The sequence below is a fragment of the Rhineura floridana genome, chromosome 15, assembly GCF_030035675.1.
Source record: "Rhineura floridana isolate rRhiFlo1 chromosome 15, rRhiFlo1.hap2, whole genome shotgun sequence".
Taxonomy (NCBI): domain Eukaryota; kingdom Metazoa; phylum Chordata; class Lepidosauria; order Squamata; family Rhineuridae; genus Rhineura; species Rhineura floridana.
The window spans coordinates 16,924,832-16,948,493 of NC_084494.1; the positions used below are offsets into that span (position 1 = coordinate 16,924,832).

At 43.8% G+C, this 23,662-nt stretch overlaps 1 protein-coding gene across 1 annotated transcript in view; it reads right to left on the minus strand.

Annotated features, from left to right (window-relative positions):
• Window positions 1-23,662, minus strand: part of SLC9A1 (solute carrier family 9 member A1) — a 108,859-nt gene that overhangs the window by 33,754 nt on the left and 51,443 nt on the right. Inside the window, exon 2 of the mRNA XM_061596370.1 lies at window positions 1,756-2,216. Coding sequence (XP_061452354.1) covers window positions 1,756-2,216 — 461 coding nt within the window. The remainder of the gene's footprint in view (window positions 1-1,755; window positions 2,217-23,662) is intronic.

The window sequence follows — 23,662 nt, forward strand, 5'->3', positions numbered from 1 at the left end:
TGGAAACAGGGAACCTTAAAAAAATAAACTCTCACATAAACCCTAGAACCTGGGGGTCACCCAATGAAACTGAGTGGATTTAAAGACAGACATATCAAACCTGCCTAACAACTAAGGAGGTGCTCTTTGAAGGTTCTTCATATATAACCCCCCAGATGCAGATGCAGTGAGTGGAAATGAGGAGCATTTCAGTTAAGGGGCCTCATATTTGGAAATCCTTCCCCTTATTTGTTTGCCAAGACGCTTAATGTTTATTGAACATTAAAAAATGGCTTAGAAATATATTCCTGGCTTTTAATGGTATTCAGTTTTAATGCTACCGCTGAGCTTTTTTATCCAGTTAGTTTTATTTGTTCTAAAATGTATCATGGATTTTTATTATGTTCGAGAATATGCGTGCATGTGTATAGATAGGTCGGTCTAAATATTTTAATAGATAAAATATTAATTTTCAAAAGGGCAGTAATACTTCATACAACATTTAACTAAAATTTAAGGAATTCATTACCTCAGCGTCTGACAATGGCTGCTAACTTATTAACACAGGAAGTTGCCTTATACTGTTGATCCATCTAGCTCAGTATTTATTTATTTATTTCATTTTTAAACCGCCCATAGCGAATAGCTCTCTGGGCGGTGAACAAAACAAGATTAAAATACAATATTACAATAAAATTACAATAAAATCAGCAACAAGTTAAACGAAAAAAAAAATTAAATGAAACACATTGAACAGTACTCTCTACACTGATCGGCAGCAGCTCTCCAGGGTTGCAAGTGGAGTTTCCCCCAGCCCCATCTGGAGATGCTGGGGATTGAACCAGGGACCTTCTGCATGCAAAACAGATGCTCCACTTCTGAGCTACTTTGTGTTTTTAAAAAATGATTAGAGGCCCATCAACAACGCCAGATTAAGACATGCTAAGCTATGTCAAGTTTAAGAGGCCTGATAGCTTTACCAAAAAAAAGTGTGTTACTCTAACAGAAAGGACAATGGAAATAGAAATAATAGAGTTTTATATTAGCATATATACAGGTACATAGGGGAAGATGCAACTAGAAACTAACGATCTAACTAAAACATATATCTCGCAATAACTATATCTTGCAATAAGGATATTTGACACCTTATAAACACCTGGCCTAATGAATTTTTGATATCAATTATAGTTATTTCTGTGCAGATTTATAAACACAATATAACAAAACTGTGTAGCCATTAAGGATATTTTGGTCATATCAAGATGTCTGTTTTCCCAGTTTCTTTTATTTTTTAACCAATTACACAAAACTTAAAGTTTAGGGTTTTTTGTTTTTGTTTTATCTAGAAGCCCCTCAAAATCTGAAGCCCTAAGATGTACTTTGCTTAGCTTGTGTGTAAATCCGGCACTGCCTGTCAATGTATTTTCACTGTGGCAAGTCACTGGGTTACTAGATGCAGCACAATTCTAACTGCTGAATGCCAAGGACAATCAACAGGGCGCAGCTACTATATCACACTTTCCTGCAAAATTCCCACAGCACACAGCTGATCACTTTTGGAGACACAAAGCTGGACTAGGTAATCTTGATCCAGCACAGCAATTTGTATTTTCCTATTATTGTGCCAGCCCTGTTCATTTTGATGGTGCTTGATGGATTATGCCCTGGGGATCAGATCTGTCTTCTACTTTGCCACCTTACCTGGAACCCCAAATCTACAATCTGAGGCAACTACTGCATTTCATCTCGTGATAGAGCGCACATTGCACTTACCACAGTGACCGCATCGTTCAGTAAAGACTCGCCAAATACCAAGATGTGCAACAGCTCGTTGATGTGGATCTCTTCGAATACAGCCAGCACGGCAACGGGGTCTACTGCCGAGATGATGCTGCCAAAAAGCAGGCAGGCCAGGAGGCCAATGTCAGCCAAACCAGTGCCACCAATCTGGCACATGGCGTACATGAGCGAGCCCACGAAGAAAGCATTCCACAGCGTTCCCAGCACTGCAAAGATCAAGATCGTGCCCAGATTCTCCGTGAACTGGCGCAAGGGGAGGAAGTAGCCAGCGTCCAAGATGATGGGAGGGAGGAGGAAGAGGAAGAAGACGTTTGTGCTTAAGAGTGGAGGTTTCTCCCCCACGGCTTTGATGAGCCCTCCGACCAGTAGTCCTACAACAATCAGTAAGCAGCTCTCTGGAACTATACTGGAAATGGTTGGAATCACATGGAACCCTAGAAGGGGAGAGAAAAGAAGCAAGACAATAATGTCTAGTTCCTCTTCAGCTACATCACAGTTCCCTCCAGAACTTCTTAAGAACGTAAGAGGACCCCTGCAGGATCAGGCCAGTGGCCCATCTAGTCCAGCTTCCTATTCTCACAGTGGCCAGCTAGATACCCATGAGACACCTGCAAGCAGGACCTGAACCCAAGAGCACTCTCCCCTTCTGCGGTTTTCAGCAACTGGTATTCAGAAGCATACAGGTCTACCCAGACCCTGCATTCATCATCTGAGGCCCTTCTTTGCATGCCCTGTCTGAGGGAGGTATGGAGGATGGCAACACGAGATTGGGCCTTTTCAGTGGTGACTCTCTGACTGTGGAATGCTCACTCCAGAGAGATCGACATGACGCTATCGCTATCAATCTTTAGGCACCAGCTGATGACGTTTTTATTCACCTAGGCTTTTTGCTGCTAACAGGTGTTCATTTTTAGTTGGGTGGGATAGGATGTGACCTTTTTGAGTTATTGTTGGATCAGCACTTTTAATTAATAATTTTTTTCTTTTTAATCTATGGTGTTTTTCAAAATGGTATATTAGATGCTTTTAAAAACTGTAAGTTGCTTTAAGATGAAAAAAAGGTAGTGACAAATAAATGTTGTTAATAATAACAACAACAACAATGCCTTGAACTATGGAGGCAAAACATAGTCATCATGGCTAGTATAGCCTTATCTTCCATGAATTTGTCTAATCCTCTTCTAAAGTCCACCAAGTTGGTGGCCATTCTTGCACCCACAACTACACATTAAAACAGCCTTTTTTCTAGATATTTTGGACTACAACTCCAATCAGACCCAGCTGCGGCAGGCTGACTAGGAACCACTCTATACTGCAACATTTTGTTGCAGGTCCCACTTGTAAAGAGAGACATTCAAACAGTGCTTCCTTCTCCCCAGAACCATGGTAAGGGTTTCTTACTCCTCTAAACGCAGCCCTGCTGTTTAGGAGGGAAAAGACAACTGGAAGGCATAGCGTGCTCTGTCCTCCTATTCCCTGGCAAAGGAACTTGGTTCCATGAGAGGGAGCAATTTTTAATCAACACCTCAGTCACTTCGTTCTTCCCTGCTGAACTGTTGGGCACATTAGACTATCAATTCAGGGTACAACCTGTTGAGCTGCAAAACACATTACTGTGTGACACATGTGGGGGGAGGCATGGGCATGTGCAGCAGGTCATAAGTAACAAAGGCCCGGCTGGGATGGTCCTTGGCTTTCATGAAAAGACCTCCAGGAACACAATGGGCCACCAGCAGGCTTGTGAGCTGGCTGGGATTGCACGGAGGCATGAGTTGTGTGCACAGGGAAGGGAATGCTGAAAGGGATTGCTGAAAGACTGTCTCACCCTTATATACCCAGTCAATCATGCACTCTGCAGATGAGGGCCTCCTGCAAATACCATCTCATCAGGAAGTCCGTTCCTCACAAGATAGGGAGTAGGCCTTTAGTGTTGTGGCGCCTACCCTTTGGAATCCCCTCCCTTTAAATATTAGACAGGCGCCGTCTCTGTTGTCTTTTTGGTGCCTACTGAAGACCTCTCTCTTCCAACAAGCTTTTTAAGGAGAGACCTTTATCCCAGCCTGCATCTGTATTGGAATTGTTTTTAAGATGTTTTGTTTTAAAGATGTTTTTATTGTTTTCTCACTTGTTGTTTGGCGCCCTGGGCTACTTTTGGGAGGAAGGACGGGATATAAATGTAACAAACAAATAAACAAGGGGCAGACACAACTGGTGTGATTTGTGCATCTGGAGGAGCTCAAGAAAGGGCCACCCTGTAACGGTGCAAGTGATAGCGGCTGTGCTTCCACATTCAGACCGGAAGCATTGGAACCAACTGCCTAGAGAGGCGGTGGTCTCACCTCTCACCCTCACTGGATGCCTCCAAGTAGAGTAAAGTGTCAGGGCCAGGTGTTGGATTCCTCTTCATCAAGTGATGGGAGGCAAGGACTCTGAACCTGAAGGGCACGCAGGGCTAGCCCTGAGGTGCTGCTACCAGTGGAACCTGTGGAGGCCAGATCTCCCCCTTGTGTCTGGAGAATGTGGCACCGCCATCCTCTAGGCGTCCAACTGTAAAAGACCCGAGACTCCTCCACTCCATTGCAGTAGGACAGGAGTGAAGAGTTTTTTTCATCCTGAGGGCCGCATCCCTTTCTGAGTGACCTTTCAAGAGCCACACACCTGTGGCAGGCGGAGCCAGAGGCAAAAATGGGCAGAGCAACTAGCACACGTATTACCTTTGTACCCAGTAGGTTGCTTTCTATACACACACTCATGCATCCCTCTCTATTCTCCATCCACACAAGCAAAGGCATGATCAGAGTTCAAGGACACATTCTGGCCAGGCCAAAAAAAAAAGTGGGACCAGTGAGGGGTGTGGCCTAGGGAGAGTTCAGAGGGCCAAACAGAGAGGCCTGGAAGGCCACATGTGGCCCCGGAGCCTGAGGTTCCCCCTCCCTGCAGTAGATTACTAGAAAAGGCTGGGCCCTGGTACATAGAGCAGAATCTTGTAGCTATCTTGGTGCTGACAGACTGCACCTGGTGCTACTGATACAAAAAGGCCCGATTTCAGCTCCTTGCTGGAGCACCTTCAGAGCTGTGTTCCCCAGAGCATAACTTTGCATCCGGCCTGTGCCCTGTCCGAACCACGTCCCATCCTTGCCTTGTGTCGAGCCTGAACCTCACCATGTCCAACACCCTGGCTGAGCCTTGCCACGCTGCGGGGCAGCACAGCCGAACTGCCATCTGCTGGGGATGGTCTAGTTCTGGATTTCATGCCCTGAGCAAAGGGTTGGTCTAGATGGCCTCCAAGTCCCTTCCAGTTCTGTGATTCTCTGAACTTTCTGCTGTCTAACTTTAGCACTTTAGATAATGCACCAATGTCGACACTGAGAACACAGACATATCCTCCCCACCCCATCCCATTAACTCTCTTTATTTTTAATGAAAGCTGGACTGATAGGGAAAAGGTATTTTGTGGAGACCAGTCTTAAGATCTGAGAACAGACCACTTTTAAAGTGGACACGACCCCCTCCTTGACTCCCATATTAAATTTCCAGGGGCTGTGTGCCTGGGTATCCCATGCACCTCCCTGTATCTACCTATGACTAGAAATAAACAGAACACAGTGTACAAAACTAGGCAAGATATGCACATCCGCTTAATCAGCATCATTTAAACAGCTTGCGGAATTTAGCATCTTGGTGCAGAATCTGGACTACCCGGGTGCAGAACTGTAATACTTTTTAGCCGGGAGTACAGCTTGCTGAGCCCACCTGGGGCAATGCCATTATTTTGCACATTGCAGAGAAACACCAGGCAGCAGCCTTGGAATGACAAGTGCCTAGCCCCAGATGAAAACGCAGTGCTCAGAGGCAGCAGTTCTGCACCTGGCTCCCTTGCAATGCCATCCCACTGTTCTTTCCCTTGTAAGCAACAGACCAGAATTCAGTGGAGTCATCTAAGGATAGAACGATGAGTCAGCAACTTTGCTGCAACCGCTCGATAAAAAAATGCACTAACAGGGGCATGAAAGGAGGATTAACTGCCGAAGACGCCTGCTCCACACCCAAGATAGAGAGACTTTCATGTGTTACTTGCAGAGCATAGGTTAAAATCCACAAACCAAATACCGGACACCGTGCCCGCTGATGCTGCCTGACATTCAAACCAGCCTGCAGGCTGGTTTTGGTGTTGGTAGAGCATGCACCACAACAAAGCTGTACATAGATTTCCTAAACACTGAGGGCTCTTTTTAAAAACAGCAGTGGCTAACCTCTGACCCTCCAGATGTGGTCAGCCTCCGGCTCCCATCAGCCCCAGCCAGCATGGCCAACGGTCAGAGAGAACGCGAGCTGTAATCCAGCAACATCTTGGAGGGCCATAGCTTTCCCAGTACTGGGTTAAGCCACTCCCCCCTTTAAAAATAATGGTGTGCAATGCATGCACATTGTGTGTGTGTAAATGTTTTGCTTAAATTAAATAAAGCACAAATTTAATTTTCTAAATATTTATATTGTTTTCTGATAACCTATCACAACAAGTAAAATATTAACAAGTTAGTAACAACTAGGGAGGCCAGCTGGCACACCCCACCTGACACAGCCCCTCCCAGAGTTCTGCCCCTGTCCAAACCGGCAATGCTTTGACCATGGTGCTTCCTAGCTCGCTCTGCCCTTGCCAAATTAACTCGAGAAAGCCAAATTAAAGCTGGCAGCCAATATGAAGATCCCTTTAACTCTCATGGCCTGTCTGCAGACTCCTGAGCTGCTCCCGTCGCTGAAGGCTGCAGCAAAGCCACTTTTTTCACCCTGACAAAAGGAGGAGAGTCAAGTACGAATTAAAGACTCAAATCTAGGAAGTATAACTGTCGCTCACTTTGTTCCCATGGGCTGTCAGGTTTCCATTAGGATGGAGCACTCCCAAGTTAATGAGAATGAAGGATTCAGAGCCTTTTTTACAATGCTCTAAAAATAACACCTACGCTGAGTGCGCTTTCATCATGTCTTTGATCTTGGTGAAAATTCAGAACACCCATTCACTTTGCACCTCCCATCTTTTTTATAACTAAAGAGCCTGGATTTTTTTCCCTAGCAGCTTGCTGCTGTGAGTGTTCCCGAAAAATATGAAGCCAAAGCCAGATAACAAAGAACCAGAAGAGAAACACAAGCTGACAAGCAAGGCACTTAGGCCACAGGACGTGTAACTAAACTCAAACATATAAATTGCCGCTTGCCTGTGGTGAACAATAATCAACTCCAGGTGAGCAGGAAGGGCAGTTCTTACAACCTAAAAACAAAGATATGTAGCTAGAATCAAGCATATAAATTGCTGCTCGCCTGTGGTGAGCAAGAATCAACTCCAGGTGAGCAGGAACAGAAGTTCTTCCAATCTAAAACAAAAACAAAGCAACAAACTCCATCAGCCAGCCTTTAGTGTCCATGTTGAAGGGCAATGCCAAAAGATAAAAATACTTTTTGGCATTCCCCACAGGCACCACTTCAGCGATGGTGGTGGTGCAGCAAAGAGCAAAACCCTTCCCAGGGATATCTGGCTCCCTGACCCATCCAAGAAGAGAGCTGATAAGAACCAGAGAAGGGGTGAGTACTTGAACTTGAAGGGTGGGGGTGTCAAAATGTAAACTCCTCCATGAGAAGTAACTGCAAATCTCAATAGATGCATCTTTCAAAATGAGGCTGTTCAAAAGTACCTTCCAGTTTTTAGATTCATTATAGCAAGTTCCTGGTACTGTCAGGAGACTTTATTTGCATCTTTCCCCCAACTGGGAAAGCAGGGGTACCCATCACCCGTTCACATCATTCATCAGCACCCATTCACATCGTTCATCATCACTGTAACCAAGGAAACCCGCTCCTACTGGCAGAAGCGTCCATGGTCTTCCCAAACTTTATCTTTGTGTGGCACATTAGCCCTTGTCACACTGTGGAACAATGAGTGTCGGCTCTAGACATGGTTGCTCCTGAATGCCCTCTTCAGCATTGTGGAGTCTGGTTTGCACCTTGATACACCAGTGAGCTAACTATAATGAAACAAGCTAGATGATGGCTAGAGCCCAAGTGGCAAAAGATGTGCTGTGAAGCTGATCGGGCATGAGTAAAACATCATAACCATGCCTACTTTGTGGCAGTGAGGGTGGCAAAGAAGGCCCACTTCTCTGCCACCATAGCATCCTCAAGTAGCCATCCAGTGGAGCTTTTCTGTATTGTCAGGAGTCTGTTGACATCAATTCCAGGAAATGGAGTTTTAGACCCTTCGGAGGCCCACTGTGAATTGTTTGCAAGGCACTTTGAGGGTAAGGTTGTTTGCCTCCATAGCAATCCTGATGCCCCATCCACATCTACTGTAGTCCCCAGTGAGGTGTCCAGTGCAACATCTGCTGCAACTTCAGTTTCAGTTGATGCCACCTGATGCAGCCTGGACAAGGTGCTTGTGACGATGAGGCCAGCAATGTATCCTCTCGACTCTTGCCCTTCTTGGCTTGCCAAGAGAGTTTGACCGAGTGGATCCAGGGTGTGGTAAATGTGTTGTTGCATGAAGGAGTGATTCCAGCTGACCTGAAAGAGGCGGTGATCAGACCGCTCCCGAAAAAGCACACCCTGGACCCATTGGTTTGTGATGACTACCGCCCAGTAACAAATACCCCCCTTTTAAGGAAGGTGATTGAGAGGGTTGTGGCACAGCAAATGTAAATATTCTTGGATGAAACAGATTATCTTGACCCATTCCAATCTGGGTCCAGGCCTGGTTATGGGACTGAATCAGCCTTGGTCACCCTGATGCATGATGTTTATCGGGAGAATTGTTCCCAATTCTTCAATAGTCCGCATATTCTCCATCTTTGCAGAGCAATCCTGTTTGCTCTGAACTTCAAAGGCTTTTCCTCAAGACCAGATTTCCCCCCCTCAAATATTCCCTCAAACATATTGTTCTTTTATTGATTTTACTTATAGCATAGCAGTACAGTGCTCTCTTGCTCGCTCACTCTGTGCCACTTCCCCTCCACTCAAATAATCCAAGCTCCAAGCAAGAAGGAAGCAAGCCAAGACTATAATAGCAGAGGAGGAGGAGAATGCAAAGCTGCTTTCCTTTCAAACTATCAATAGTTCCTTTCAAAATATCAATATTAATATTTTGGGAGGAAAAAACCTCACCGGTAAAAGCAATGGATAGTGGACAAAGATCGAACTCGAACTGATACTGCCAGTTAGGTCGATGGAATGCTTTTGAAGTGGCAACAGCCAACGGATTCCATCCCTAGCGACTACCATTCCATCAAACCCTTTTTTATACTAAGAAATTGTAATGCACCTGTATATGATCAATACCTCTGTATACAGAGTCTTGCAAGAGTAATCAGACCCCTGACCAATGCTCTCATATTGTGTGTTATGTGCCTTCAAGTTGATCACGACTTATGGCGACCCTATGAATCAATGATCTCCAGTAGCATCTGTTGTAAACCACCCTGTTCAGATCTTGCAAGTTCAGGTCTGTGGCTTCCTTGATGGAATTAATCCGACTCTTGTTTGGTCTTCCTCTTTATTACTCCCTTCTGTTTTTCCCAGCATTATTGTCTTTTCTAGTGAATCATGTCTTCTCATTATGTGTCCAAACTATGATAAGCTCAGTTTCATAGTTTTAGCTTCTAGTGATAGTTCTGGTTTAATATGTTCCAACACCCAATTAATTGTCTTTTTTGTGGTCCATGGTATCAGCAAAACTCTCCTCCAACACCACATTTCAAATGAGCTGATTTTTCTCTTATCCACTTTTTTCATTGTCCAACTTTCACATCCATACATAGAGATTGGGAATACCAAGTTCAATGTCCTCATTATCAACTATGAAGTTACATAAATCTTCTGTTGTCATTACTTTAGTCTTTTTGACATTCAGCTGTAGTCCTGCTTTTGTGCTTTCCTCTTCAACTTTCATCAGCATTCATTTCAGATCATTACTGGTTTCTGCTAGTAGTATGCTATTATCTGCATATCTTAAATTATTGATATTTCTCCCTCCAATTTTCACACCTCCATCTTGGTCCAATCCTGCTTTCTGTATGATATGTTCTGCATATAGATTAAACAAATAGGGTGATAAAATACACCCCTGTCTCACATGCGTTCCAATCGGGAACCAATTGGTTTCTCCATATTCTGTCCTTACAGTAGCCTCTTGTCCAGAGTATAGGCTGCACATCAGGACAATCAGATGCTGTGGCACCCCCATTTCTTTTAAAGCATTCCATAGTTTTTCATGATCTACACAATCAAAGGCTTTGCTGTAATCTATAAAGCACAGCGTGATTTCCTTCTGAAATTCCTTGGTCCATTCCATTATCCAGTGTATGTTTGCAATATGATCTCTGGTGCCTCTTCCCTTTCTAAATCCAGCTTGGACATCTGGCATTTCTCACTCCACATATGGTAAGAGTCTTTGTTGTAGAATCTTGAGCATTACTTTACTTGCATGGGATATTAAAGCAATAGTTTGATAATTACTGCATTCCCTGGGATCCCCTTTCTTTGGAATTGGGATGTATATTGAACACTTCCAGTGTGTGGGCCATTGTTTTCTTTTCCATATTTGTTGACAATTTTTTATCAAAATTTGGACAGTCTCAAGAACTTGCAACAACTCTGTTTGTATGCCATCTATTCCTGGTGATTTGTTTCTTCCAAGTATTTTAAGAGCAGCTTTTATCTCACATTCTAAAATTTCTTATTCTTCATCATACAGTTCCTCCATGAATGAATCTGTCATCCTTGCATCTCTTTTATATAATTCTTTAGTATATTGCTTCCATCTTCCTTTCACTTTATCTTGGTCAGTCAGTGTTCCCCTGTTGAATTATTCAACATCCCTACTCTTGGTCTGAATTTCCCTTTAATTTCTCTAATCTTTTGGAATAGGGATCTTGTTCTACCTTTTTTATTATCCTCTTCTATTTCTGTACAATAATTGTTGTAGTAGTTCTCTTTGTACCAGTCGCTGTATTATTGCATTCAGGGTTCTAACTTTGTTTCTGTCTCCTTTTGCTTTTGCTTTCCTTCTGTCTTTAATCATTTTAAGAGTTTCATCAGTCATCCATTGAGGTCTTTCTTTTTAATTAATCTCATATTACTGTATTACAAATGGTACATTGTAATTGTAATCTATTATTGTAAGGTGACATTGGTTTTATGTTGGGAAATGTTTGTTAAGAAACATAAAAAACTGAAACATTTTGCTTGCATAAGTATTCAACCCCCACACATTATTATTTGGTAGAGCCACCTTTCGCTGCAATAACAGCTTTAAGTCTTTTGGGGTAGGTATGTACCAGCTTTGCACACAGTGTCGGAGGGATTTTGGCCCATTCTTCTTGGCAGATTTGCTCCAGGTCATTCAGGTTGGCTGGACGTCACTTGTGGACTGTAATTTTCAAAGAGCGCCACAGATTCTCAATGGTACTGAGATCAGGACTTTGACTGGGCCACTGCAGGATATTCGCCTTTTTGTTCTTGAGCCACTCCAATGTGGCTTTGACCTTGTGCTTGGGATCATTGTCCTGTTGAAAAGTGAATTTCCTCCCAAGCTTCAGTTTTTTTAGTGGATTGAAGCAGGTTCTCTTGCAGTATTTCCCTGTATTTTGCTCCATCCATTCTTCCTGCAATTTTAACAAGATGCCCAGTCCCTGCTGATGAGAACCATCCCCACAGCATGATGCTGATACCACCATACTTCATTGTAGGGATGGGGTGTCTTGAGGAATGGGCAGCGTTAGGTTTGTGCCATACATAGTGCTTTGCGTTTTGGCCAAAAAGCTCTATCTTGGTCTCATCTGACCACAAAACGTTTTCCCACATCACAGCTGGGGCACGCTCATGCTTCCTGGCAAACTCCAGACGTGTTTTCAGATGGTACTTTTTGAGTAATGGCTTCTTTGTTGCCACCCTCCCATACAGACCAGTGTTATGCAGAGCTCTTGATTTGGTTGACTGGTGCACCAATACTCCACTCCCAGCCACTGAACTCTGTAGCTTCTTCAAAGTGATTGTTGGCCTCTCTGTGGCGTCTCTCACAAGTCTCCTTCTTGTTCAAGCGCTGAGTTTTGAGGGTCGGCCTTTTCTTGGCAGTGCCTGGATGGTGTGATGCAGCTTCCAATTCCAGATTATTGATCCAACTGTGCTCACTGGGATGTCCAAACACTTGAATATTATTTTGTACCCTTTTCCTTATCTATGCATTTGTATTACATTATCTCTCACTTCTGTAGGATGTTGGGCCTTCATTTTCCTTCAGATCCACAGCCTGAGCAATGATCCTTCAACAGTGCGGTTTTTATCCTGACAATGTGACAGCAACTTTAATGGTTCACAGGTGGAGGCCAATGGTAAGGTAACTGTGTCCTCAACAGGGCAATGTCTTTCATCTGTGTGCATTGGGAGCTTCCACAGCACAGGGGCTGAATACTTATGCAAGCAACATGTTTCAGTTTTTGTATGTTTCTTACAAACATTTCCCAACATAAAACCAATGTCACCTTACAATAATTGATTTTGAGTTTCAAGATAAAATATCATACGGAAGAAAATTACAATGTACCATTTGTAATTCAGTAATATAAGAGCATTGGTCAGGGGTCTGATTATTTTTGCAAGGCACTGTATAGAGCCTGTCTCAATTCCTTTAGTATTTAAGGAGTGACTGCAACCTGCCCCCACCCCTGCTGTATGTACACACACACACACACACACACACACACACACACACACACACACACACACAGGGGCAATTTGTTTCATTGCAATTTTGAAATGAACTAGTACAAGGATGTTTAAATATCATAATAAACCTTACCAAGACCTTATGCAAACCTGGAACTGCACTAGGTCAGTAAGTTGGGCATCCCAGTGGGACCAGGTGCCATCAGTCCTGAATTCCCCCCCCCATCACATTGTGTGGACATACATCTTTTTTTCCTGTCATGTTTTAGTGCTGTTATTCCTTTCTGGGTTTAATCACATGGGTTTTTTTGGGGTGTGTGTGTGTCTTTTTTAGCTTAAGGGTTGCATTCAATATTGGACAGCTCTCCAAAAGCCACATTGCAAGGGGGAGGGATATGATGCCAAGATGCCCCTCTTTCTACACCCACATGTTCTATGCATGAGTAATACATGAACAGGGCTCTAGTTTTCTCTGAGCCAATCCAGAAACCTTTGGCACTGTTTGGACATACACATAAATCCACTAAAACTAAGAGCCATGGCTCAGAGGCAGAGCATCTGCCTTGCATGAAGAAGATCCCAGACTGACACCCTGACAACTCCAGGTAGGGCTGGGCAAAGGTTCCTGCCTGAAACCCTGAGAGCCACTGCCACTCAATGCTGACAATACTGAGCTACATGGGTCAATCGTCTGACTCAGTATAAGGCAGTTTTCCCACAAACCTGTTGATGGCATATGCCATTTTAGGGTGGTATTCAGAGCTAGTCCTACTGAAAGTAAACCCACTGAAGTTAATAGATATGACTAACTCAGGTTCATTGATTTCAATAGGCCTACTCTGAGTAGAACTTGGTTTCAGAACCTTGGACAGCTCCTTGCAAGTTTGGACTAAAACCCGGAGTGGAATTCACTGCCCCACTAACATGGAGCCACCAGCTGCCATCGGAACACAACAATCTCTTGCTTAAGCCTCAAATCATTTCCCTCAATCTCTTTCCCTTGCACCAGCTCCTTTCTTTGGATTTCTCTTCTGAGGTTTACGGAGGGTTCTGCTGTTGCCTTTGAAAAGAGCTTGAAACTCAATTACCTCTCCCTGCCCCAGTGTTCCCAGATCAATCTGTTGTCGCTGAACTTCATTACTTTGCCCCTTATGTCCTGTCTTTCTTCCCTGGCTATTAAAATGTTAAGCCACTAGGCAGCTACTTCACTTTAGCCTCCCTGGGAAAACATCTAGTTGCAAACTCCAGAAAATGATAGGTCAATAAAGTGCATCTGGGAAGATCAAAGAGGCAGGCAGATGCTTTCTGCCCAATAAAGGACTTGCAAGCTAGGCTGATTTTGTGCAATGATGTTGGGCAAAAAGCCCCCTTCCCAAATAAAACAACCCTATGTGATTAATCCCAGAAGAGAACAATGCCACTAAAACATATAACAGAAAAAGGTTCTCCCCATATAAACCCTTCCTTTATCCTCTAGTAGGACTGTGCTCTGAGGTTCTGAAGATGTGGTTGTGCATTTTGCACTCTTATGCCTTTATTATAAACTGCCTCAAGCACTTGGACAGCGGGGCCGCATATATTACTTATACCATACTGGTTACTAGCCCAGAATGATCATCTGAAATTAGTGGATGGTCTCCCTATAGTTAGGGATCTTTCTAGGTTGTGTCCAATGCTAATCCTATTCAGAATAGACCCACTGAAATAAATGGACAAGGCTAACTTTGGTCCATTCATTTCAGTGGGTCTTCTCTGAGTAAAACTTAGTTGGATGTACCCTCTGTGTTCATCTGCAAATCTTCAGGGTGGTCCAAGGACTCCCAAACTATAGTCCATGGACCACAAGTAGTCCATGAGCTGCATTCAGGTGGTCTGCAGCATGTCTGTGGATTTATGGATGAAGATGGCAGATGGCACACCCACTGCACTGAATATTCAGATTGATTTTTCATTGTATTTCAATTGCTTCTTTTATTTCTTACGTTGTGTTTTATTGTGTTACAATTTGAATTCTATGGAATTGCAATTGCTACAACAGGCAGAAAAATCATTAAGTAGTCTGCCAAGACCCTGAGCAATTTTTAAGTGGTCTATGGGGAAAAAGTTTGGGAACCACGTCTTAAGTCCATGAAAGTTTATGCCACAATAAGTTGCTTCGTTTTTAAGATGCCATTAAACATAGCTACCAATTGCGACCATCAGTACTCGAGGAAAGTCACACACTACCTGTGAAAGTGAAAGGGCAGTTGTGTGTGCCTTCCAAACCTGCCACTTTCTCTTTCTCTTTTAGAGTTTTTAGTTAAAGATCTGAAAGTGAGAGTATAGTCTCAGATGGCTGCCTCAAGTTGCTCCCTGGGAGATCCTGGGCCTTGTAGGAGTATCTGCTTGCCTCCACTTATACGAGACCAGGGTTCGAATCCCCACATAGCCATGAAGCTCACTGGGTGACCTTGGGCCAGTCACTGCCTCTCAGCCTCATGAAAACCCTATTCATAGGGTCGCCATAAGTCGGAATCGACTTGAAGGCAGTACAATTGCAATTGCAAAGCAAATACGTATAAAAAAAGACACTCAGGCTTGATTCACATGCAACAAACCTTGCCTTGTTAGACCAAGCACAAGCCTTGCACTTCTGCACTCCCTTCTCTCCCCTCATTTACCTGGCTTCAAGGGAGATACTATGGTTAAGCCACAGGTTCCTGTGGCTTCTGAACCAGGAAACTGTGGTTTTAAACATCCTATAAAACAGGATATGAAACAAGCAAAAAACCATAATATTTTCCTTGAAGCCGGGAAAGTGAGAGGAAGGAAGGAAAGAGTGGAGATATGGAAACACAAGGTTCATACTCGGTACAATGAACCATGGCTTATTGGACCAAGATTTATTTTTTTATTTGAATTATTATTTGATTTATATCCCACCCTTTCTCCCAGCAGGAGCCCAGGGCGGCAAACAAATGCATTAAAAACATTTTAAAACATCATAAAAACAGACTTTAAAATACATTAAAACAAAAAATCTTTAAAAACATTTTTTTTAAAAAAGCGTTGAAGATAACTTTAAAAAAGGTTTTAAAAAAGGTTTAAAAACACACTAAAAAGCTATTCCAACACAGACGCAGACTTGGATAAGGTCTCAACTTAAAAGGCTTGTTGAAAGGGGAAGGTCTTCAATAGGAACCAAAAAGATAACAGACACACGAGGCATTCAAGAGGCATCTGAACAGCCATCTGTCGGGAATGCTTTGATTTGGATTCCTGCATTGCGCAGGGGGTTGGACTTGATGGCCTTGTAGGCCCCTTCCAACTCTACTATTCTATGATTCTATGAGATGGCACCTGCCTAATATTTAAGGGTAGGGAGTTCCACAGGGTAGGTGCGCCACACTAAAGATCCATTTCCTATGTTGTGCAGAGCAGACCTTCTGATAAGATGGCATCTGCAAGAGGCCCTCGCCTGCAGAGCGCAGTGATCGACTGGGTATATAAGACAGTCTTTCAGGTATCCTGGTCCCAAGCTGTATAGGGCTTTGTACACCAAATCCAGAACCTTGAACTTGGCCCGGTAGCTAATGGGCAGCCAGTGCAATTATTTCAGCAGCAGGGTGACATGTTGGCAATATCCTGCCCCAGTGAGCAGTCTCGTTGCCACATTTTGCACCAGCTGCAGCTTCCAGACCAACCTCAAGGGAGGCCCCACCTAGAGCGCATTACAGTAATCCAGCCTGGAGGTTACCAGTGAATGGACAACAGTGGTCAGGCTATCCTGGTCCAGAAATGGCCACAGCTGTCTTACCAGCTGAAGCTGGTAAAAGGCACTCCTAGATGGCCTCCACCCGCTCAGCCAGAGAAGCTGCCGGGCAGCAGGGTGGACGGTAAACCAGCTGCAACTTTAGTTTACAGTCTCCTTGGCCCAACATCAGGTGCAGGCCCTCACAGCCAGCTCCAAGACAGTGGTTTCTTGGTGACAGAGATGGAAGTTCTGCAAACCACGGCAACTCCTCCCCCTCCCCGTCCCTGCAGCCTGTGCTGGTGTTGCACCGAGTATCCAGGTGGGCAAAGCTGGGTCATCCTCCCAGCTCACCCACCCAGGTCTCGGTAATGCACACCAAATTGGCATCTTCATCCACAATCAAATCATGGATGAGTGTGGTCTTATTGCATACCGATTGTTATGTATAAAGCGAGTCTAAGTCTCCAGTGTACTCTCATCTAAGGCTGCCATTCTACACAGTTGGAGTAAGCCCCACTGAGCACAAAGGGACTTACTTCTGAGTAAATACACACCACATTCCATTCACGTATAGAAGAATAGCAAGAGAATGTCTCATGGCAATGAGGAATGTGTGGAAGTACGTACATATATTTAAGCATGTGTTCAGTTCAATAGCTTCCAACTTTTAGGGTCCATGATTTGGCTCAATGGCTGCATTTTTTCACGACTGCAAAGCATAGGATCCCCTGACCCTTTGGAGGTCTCTTAGGAGAGAGACGGAGAGAAAAAGGAAAAATCTAAGCTGAAATTCCATCTGGAAAAGCACTGTTACAACATGACTCACTCTCTGTGCATGAGACCCATAAAAATAACCTTCAGCGCTAACACACATTCAAACGCCACCCGGCATGCTGAGAGCCCATACTTTATAACAACTGTCAGAACACAGCCAAATGCTACACCAGTCACGAAGTTTGCGGCTGGCTGCTTCTGCTATTAACAGCCTGCCATGCAGAACGTCATTGCATATTAATTGCCACCACAGTCAAGGGAACAATACGGATGTGCAATGCAAATAAAGAAAAAAGAGGAAATTACAGAGTCAAATTCTGCTAGACTCAGCCACAATTTAAAAGTTGTTAGGAGTAAGGGCACAGAAGTGCATGAAACCTCTGTGTCTGTGTGTGCTGAACTGGCACTCGCAGCAGTCACGCTTTGGCACCTTACCTTCTTCATCACCCCGGTGCTGTTTCCACTGCAAGCTGGCAAACTGAGCTCCGTGCTTCAAAGGCACTTATCTAGGCTGCAATGCCAGCCTGTCAACTGACCCCAAGAGCCAATCCCTATCTAAAAAAGGTAAAGGTGTCCCCGCACTTATAGTGCGAGTCGTTTCCGACTCTTAGGGTGACATCTTGCAACGTTTACTAGGCAGACCGTATATATGGGGTGGGATTGCCAGTTCCTTCCCCGGCCTTTCTTTACCCGCCAGCAAATGTCGGGTACTCATTTTACCGACCACGGATGGATGGAAGGCTGAGTGGACCTCGACCCCTTTTACTGGAGATTCAACTTCCTCCTTCCGTTGGAATCGAACTCCGGCCGTGAGCAGAGCTTCGGCTGCATTACCGCCGCTTACCACTCCCTATCTACCAGGCCCTATAAAGTCTAACCTCAAAGCTTGCTTCCCAGTATGGGAAACTCATCTCTGATGTAACGACACTGCCTACTCCCTTTCCCACTTATTGTTGCCTTGGATCTTATCCCATTCCTTGCATGACTATGCACCCAATTTAAACATGGAAATATGAGGCCAAATTCCTAAAGTCAGGGATCCACTGAATGACCATGGGTTGCACAAGTCATTGTGCCTCAGTTCTTTGGGTTGTATCCAGTGATAGTTCTACTCAGAGAAAACCCATGGATGTTAATAGACATGACTAACTTCAGTTCATTAATTTCAATAGGTCTACTCTGAGTAGGACCTGAATACAGCCCTTTGGGGAAAAAATTTAAATGACAAGATATGATAAGCTTACTGAAATGAATGCAGCTAAAGCCTTATACACATCATACATTTAAGGCACATGACTTCTCCCAAAGAACCCTGGGAAGTGTAGTTTGTTAAGGGTGCTGGAAATATAGCTCTGGGAGGGGTAAACTACCATTCCCAGGTTTCTTTGTGGGAATCCAAGTGCTTATAATACATGGGGTGTATGCTGCCTAAGGCTGCAATTCACTTTGCTTGGGAGTAAGCCCCACTGAATTCCAAACAAACATGCATAGGGCTGGGCTGTGCAAATTGCAAAGCTCTTTCCATGCTAAAAAGTTCTTTAGAAATTAGTAATAATAAAACCCAGAAGTGGCAATTAGACCTCCCAATTAGTGCTGAATGTAAGAGCCATGATTTTCAGTTATGCAGAATTAGGAAGGCTTTCGATACTATTGACCATGGTATCCTTCTGGGCTGACTTGGTGAGATGGGTATCAGAGGTACTGTTTTAGAGTGGTTCCGATCCTATCTAATTCCAATCTTAAGCCCCATTTCCTATCAGTTTGCAATTTAAAAAAGTCCCCACGAAAACTGATCAACATTTGATTTAAAGTATTTATTTCATTTATGAATTGCTTCCTATGAAACATCTCAAAGTGATTTAGCCATAAATATATATATAAAGCAATTTCATGTATAAAAACTATTTCAAACCCAATACGGACTGGGATAAAACTCTCCTCTTAAAAGGCTTGCTAAAATTGAAAGTCTCCAACAGGTGCCAAAAAAACAACAGACATGGCGTCTGTGTGATACGGTTAGATGCCGCCACACTAAAAGCGTGATTCCTACAACGTACAGAACAAAATTAACACGTCTCCTAATGCACACGTTTGCATGTAATTTCCCCCAATATAATGCATGCTATTTTCACTCAGAGAACTCCTGCATATGTATCTTTTATTATTTGAAAAGGAGAAATAAAAAGATGATCCTGTTTCTTTCAATACAGTTCTAACTTCAGACTGAGAGTTGAAATTATAAAAAATAACAAAAATGCAATTGTAAAGGTGTGAATCAGCATTAGGAGAAACCCTACATCTTTTTCACAAGTAATCCTCCTGGTAGTTACACAAGGTCAAGGGGATCCAGGATGTTGCCTAGCTGCAGAGGGGGAGGGAGGGAAGGATTGGTGCATCTGTGCTGTGCTGGCAGGAATCCCCCACCTAGGTGCACCTGCGACACAGCCAGGGAACTCCGCCACTATCCAAGCACATCCAAGGTTTGGCCAGCACAGCCGAGGCTGGCGCAAGTCCTGGAAAGCGAGCATTTGGGGGTATGTGTCAGGAGTGGAAATGAGGAGGCAGGACTTTTGCCACATCCTGGCCTCGTTCAGCTTGGTCCTGCAGCCTCCAGTCCTGGCAGACGCTACACCGGGAAAAAGGGTGGTGGAAGGAAACATGCCTTTCCTTTTCCTTCCACCATGCTCTGCTGGTGCAGCCAGCATGCTCCCCTCTCAGGGGCTCCTGATAGGACGTGGGCGGAACCCGGTGCTGCCTTTTATTCCGCTGGCTCCACTTCCGTCACCTTCTTCCCAGTTGGATTGCTCTGCCATTTAGTCGTAAATAATTCTAATCCAATCATTTGCAAATGATCCACCACAAACAATGCTTCTAACCCCCCAAACAGAACATTTTTAAAAACTTTCTCTCTCTATAGGACATACTATACCAAACAGAACATCACCTACAGGTTCTGCAATATAATCTATATAATCAATTACAAAAAATGAGGATGTCATATTCAGTACATAGGTAAAATTGCAACTGACCTATGAGCATGTTTTAGACTTATGCACCCATTTTATAAACCACAAATCTGCTATTTTGACCAAAAAAGTGGAGCAACCACAGCTGCTAAATATTTCATTTCTGAGAAAAACAGCCAACTGATCCTACAACGTTGGCAAATACAGAGAACTTCTGGATACATTTTATGTCTATACACTGGACACACGAGCACCACAAGGCCTCAGCCTAGTACCAACATCACATAGGTCCCATTTGCACCCTAAATTTAATGCAGTAATATATCACTTTAAACAATCATGGCTTCCCCCAAATAATCTTGGGAACTATAGTTTGTTAAGGGTGCTGAGAGTTGTTAGGATTTTCTTCTCCTATAGCTACACTTCCCAGAGTGGTTTAACAATCAATCACTCTTACCAGGGAACTCTGAAAACTGTAGCTCTGTGAAAGGAATAAGAATCTCCTAAGAATTCTTGGCACCTTAACAAACTACAGTTTCCAGGATTCTTTGGGGGAAGCCATGACTGTTGAAAGTGGTACAGTAGCACTTTAGATGGGGTCTTAACTTCAGCAAATGAAGCCCTTCTGAACATTCCATCCTCAGACCTCTATAACAGCCACTTCGGCAACAGCATCCTTTCATTTCTGTAATCTGCAGCTGATGAAGGCAGAAATTTTGCCACATAAGGACCACCTGATCCTTTATATTTCAACCCGATCACTGAGATCTTTGGGCAGGTCTCCTTGGTGGTTCCCCATGGCTCATCTGCACAGCTCTTAACAGCTAGAAGCCATCCATTCCATGTAGTGGGCCCAAGCCTTTGGAACTCCCTCCCAACTGAGAAGAGACGGGCACCCTCCTTGCTGAACTGCCAGTGCATGACTAAGACTTTCTTGTTCCAGCAGGCATTTTAAGGTACTGTTCATTTTTTATGATACATTTTTATTGTTTTATTTTCTGTTTGGCTTATTTTTATGTACACTGCTTAACAATGCTAATGATTAAATGGTATATAAATGTCTTAAATAAATATATAATCTCTGTTAATACATGCATGCACACGCATGCACACACACTCACACAATATTTCTTGTCCTCCTACATATTGATATCCTATACTTCATTCTATAAAAGGTAAAGGTAAAGGTGTCCCCGCACTTATAGTGCGAGTCGTTTCCGACTCTTAGGGTGACGTCTTGCGACGTTTACTAGGCAGACCGTAGATATGGGGTGGGATTGCCAGTTCCTTCCCGGGCCTTTCTTTACCCCCCAGCATATGCCGGGTACTCATTTTACCGACCACGGATGGATGGAAGGCTGAGTGGACCTCGACCCCTTTTACCGGAGATTTGACTTCCTCCTTCCGTTGGAATCGAACTCCGGCCGTGAGCAGAGCTTCGGCTGCGTTACCGCCGCTTACCACTCTGCACCACGGAGGATCATACTTCATTCTACATCCCACCTAATAATGCATATGGATTTGCTGCAACCTGCACTGAATCATTCCAACATAAAATCATTTCTCAATTATTACATGGTTGCTTGCACTCTGGCTCTGGTTATATTTGACAATTTCACCTTGTGTACTAGATCGGAGGTTCCCAATCGAGGTCCGTGCGCTTCATTCAGGTGTTCTTCTTAGACCCTTTACTTTTTGGGGAGCAGGGTCCCAGCAGGGTCCCTGTGTCTCCAGCATCCTGTGAGCCAATCAGCAAGGAAGGGGAGAGTGTCTTAGCCACCGAGAAGAATATTTTAACATGCTTCCTTGACCTTTCCTGCTGATTGGAGGCAATGAGAGTGAAAGGAGGCGAGTCAGCCACTGAGAAGACTCTTCTAGGTAGCTAACACTCTCCCCTGTCACGCCTATTGGCTCCTAGGGATGTCTATTGTCGGAGAAGGCATTAACAAGGATCTTCTCAACCCCACAACAGAAAAGGGGAAGGGGCATGACTACGACTAACATGAAGGGACCCTGCATTTTTTAATTTGCCACTATACTACTCTCTCTCTTTTTCTGTGTGTATATGTATATTTGCATTTTATTGCTTCTTTTATTTCTTATATTGTACTTGACTGTACTACAATCTGAATTCTACAGAATGCAAGTTAAAATACAATAAAATACAGTATAGGAGATTAAAGGAGCAGTTACAAGTATAATCAAACATCATGCAGCACCCAGCATAGCACATTGCAATTCCTGTAACAGTCAGAAAAAACAATAGGTGGTCCACCAAGACACTCAGCAGTTTTCAACTAGCTCACACGGAAAAAAGTTTGGGAACCACTACACTAGATCCCAAGGTTATTAGGCGTCTTGCTGTATGAAATATGAGCATCATATATTTTGTTTCATTTTGTGTTGCCTACTCCACATCGTGTTTTGTAAGGATTGTTTGTTCCCTTGTTCTAAAAACAAAATAAAAATAAATAAAAATTTAAAACATATTAAAAGAAAAGTAGTAGTGTTGTTGGGAAGAATTCTGAAGCCTCTCAGAGTTCTCTTCTCCTGGGCTGTATATGCGCAGAATTACCCACCACTCAAGGGGGCAAAGAACTAATGCTTCTTGCATGAGCCACAGCAGTTTTAACAATGGCCAGTCACCAACTACTACAGCACCCAGTCACAGAACACATTCCCCAACATAATTAGCATCGTTGACAGTGGGTGCATTGTTGTTGTTTTTGTTGTTGTTATGTGCCTTCAAGTCAATTTCAACTTATGGCGACCCTATGAATCAGTGATTTCAAAGAGCATCTGTCATGAACCACCCTGTTCAGATCTTCAGGTCTGTGGCTTCCATTATGGAATCAATCCATCTCTTGTTTGGTCTTCCTCTTGTTCTACTCCCTTCTGTTTTTCCCAGCATTATTGTCTTTTCCAGTGAATAATGTCTTCTCATTATGTGTCCAAGGTATGATAACCTCAGTTTCATCATTGTAGCTTCTAGTGATAGTTCTGGTTTAATTTGTTCCAACACCCAATTAATTGTCTTTTTTGTAGTCCGTGGTATCAGCAAAACCTGGAAAGGGGGAGGAGTCCACCAGATAAGCTCTCAACACAAGACATACCAAGGCTCTGAAGGCCACCTTGAGCTCCCTTTGGGAGGAAGGATGGGATATGAATTTAAGAAATAAAATAAAATAAAAATTAATAAGGCACTTGGGACCCACAAAAAGGAAGTAGAGCAGGGAGAAAAGGATTTACAAGAACTTGGACAGGATTAAAGGACAAGGACAGAAATCCTAACCCACAGGACCAGAGGTCTCAACCCCAGCTGCCTTGGTCCCTGGCCAGCTCTCAAACAGCCCCCTCTCATCATCCCGAGGAACAGAGACAATGGCCACTGCTGAAGTGTCAGGCTGGATGCATATGACGCTGCTCAGAAGGTGTGAGAAACACATGTAAACACCTGCCTGGATCAAGGCCTGGGTGAGATCCAGGAAGTGGTAGAAATTCCAGCTACGTTTGAGCACCACAATCAACTTCCCTGAAATGGGAGTAATGGGCATGCTGGCTTCTCCATGTCTGATGGGGGAAAAAATTGCTCTAGGATGCATTTTGCAACCCATCTTCTTCTCCAGTTGTCCAGACAGAGTAAGATGATGCCAGAGCACTTGATACAGCAGTATTAGTGTGGTGCCAAAGTTTTCTGTGG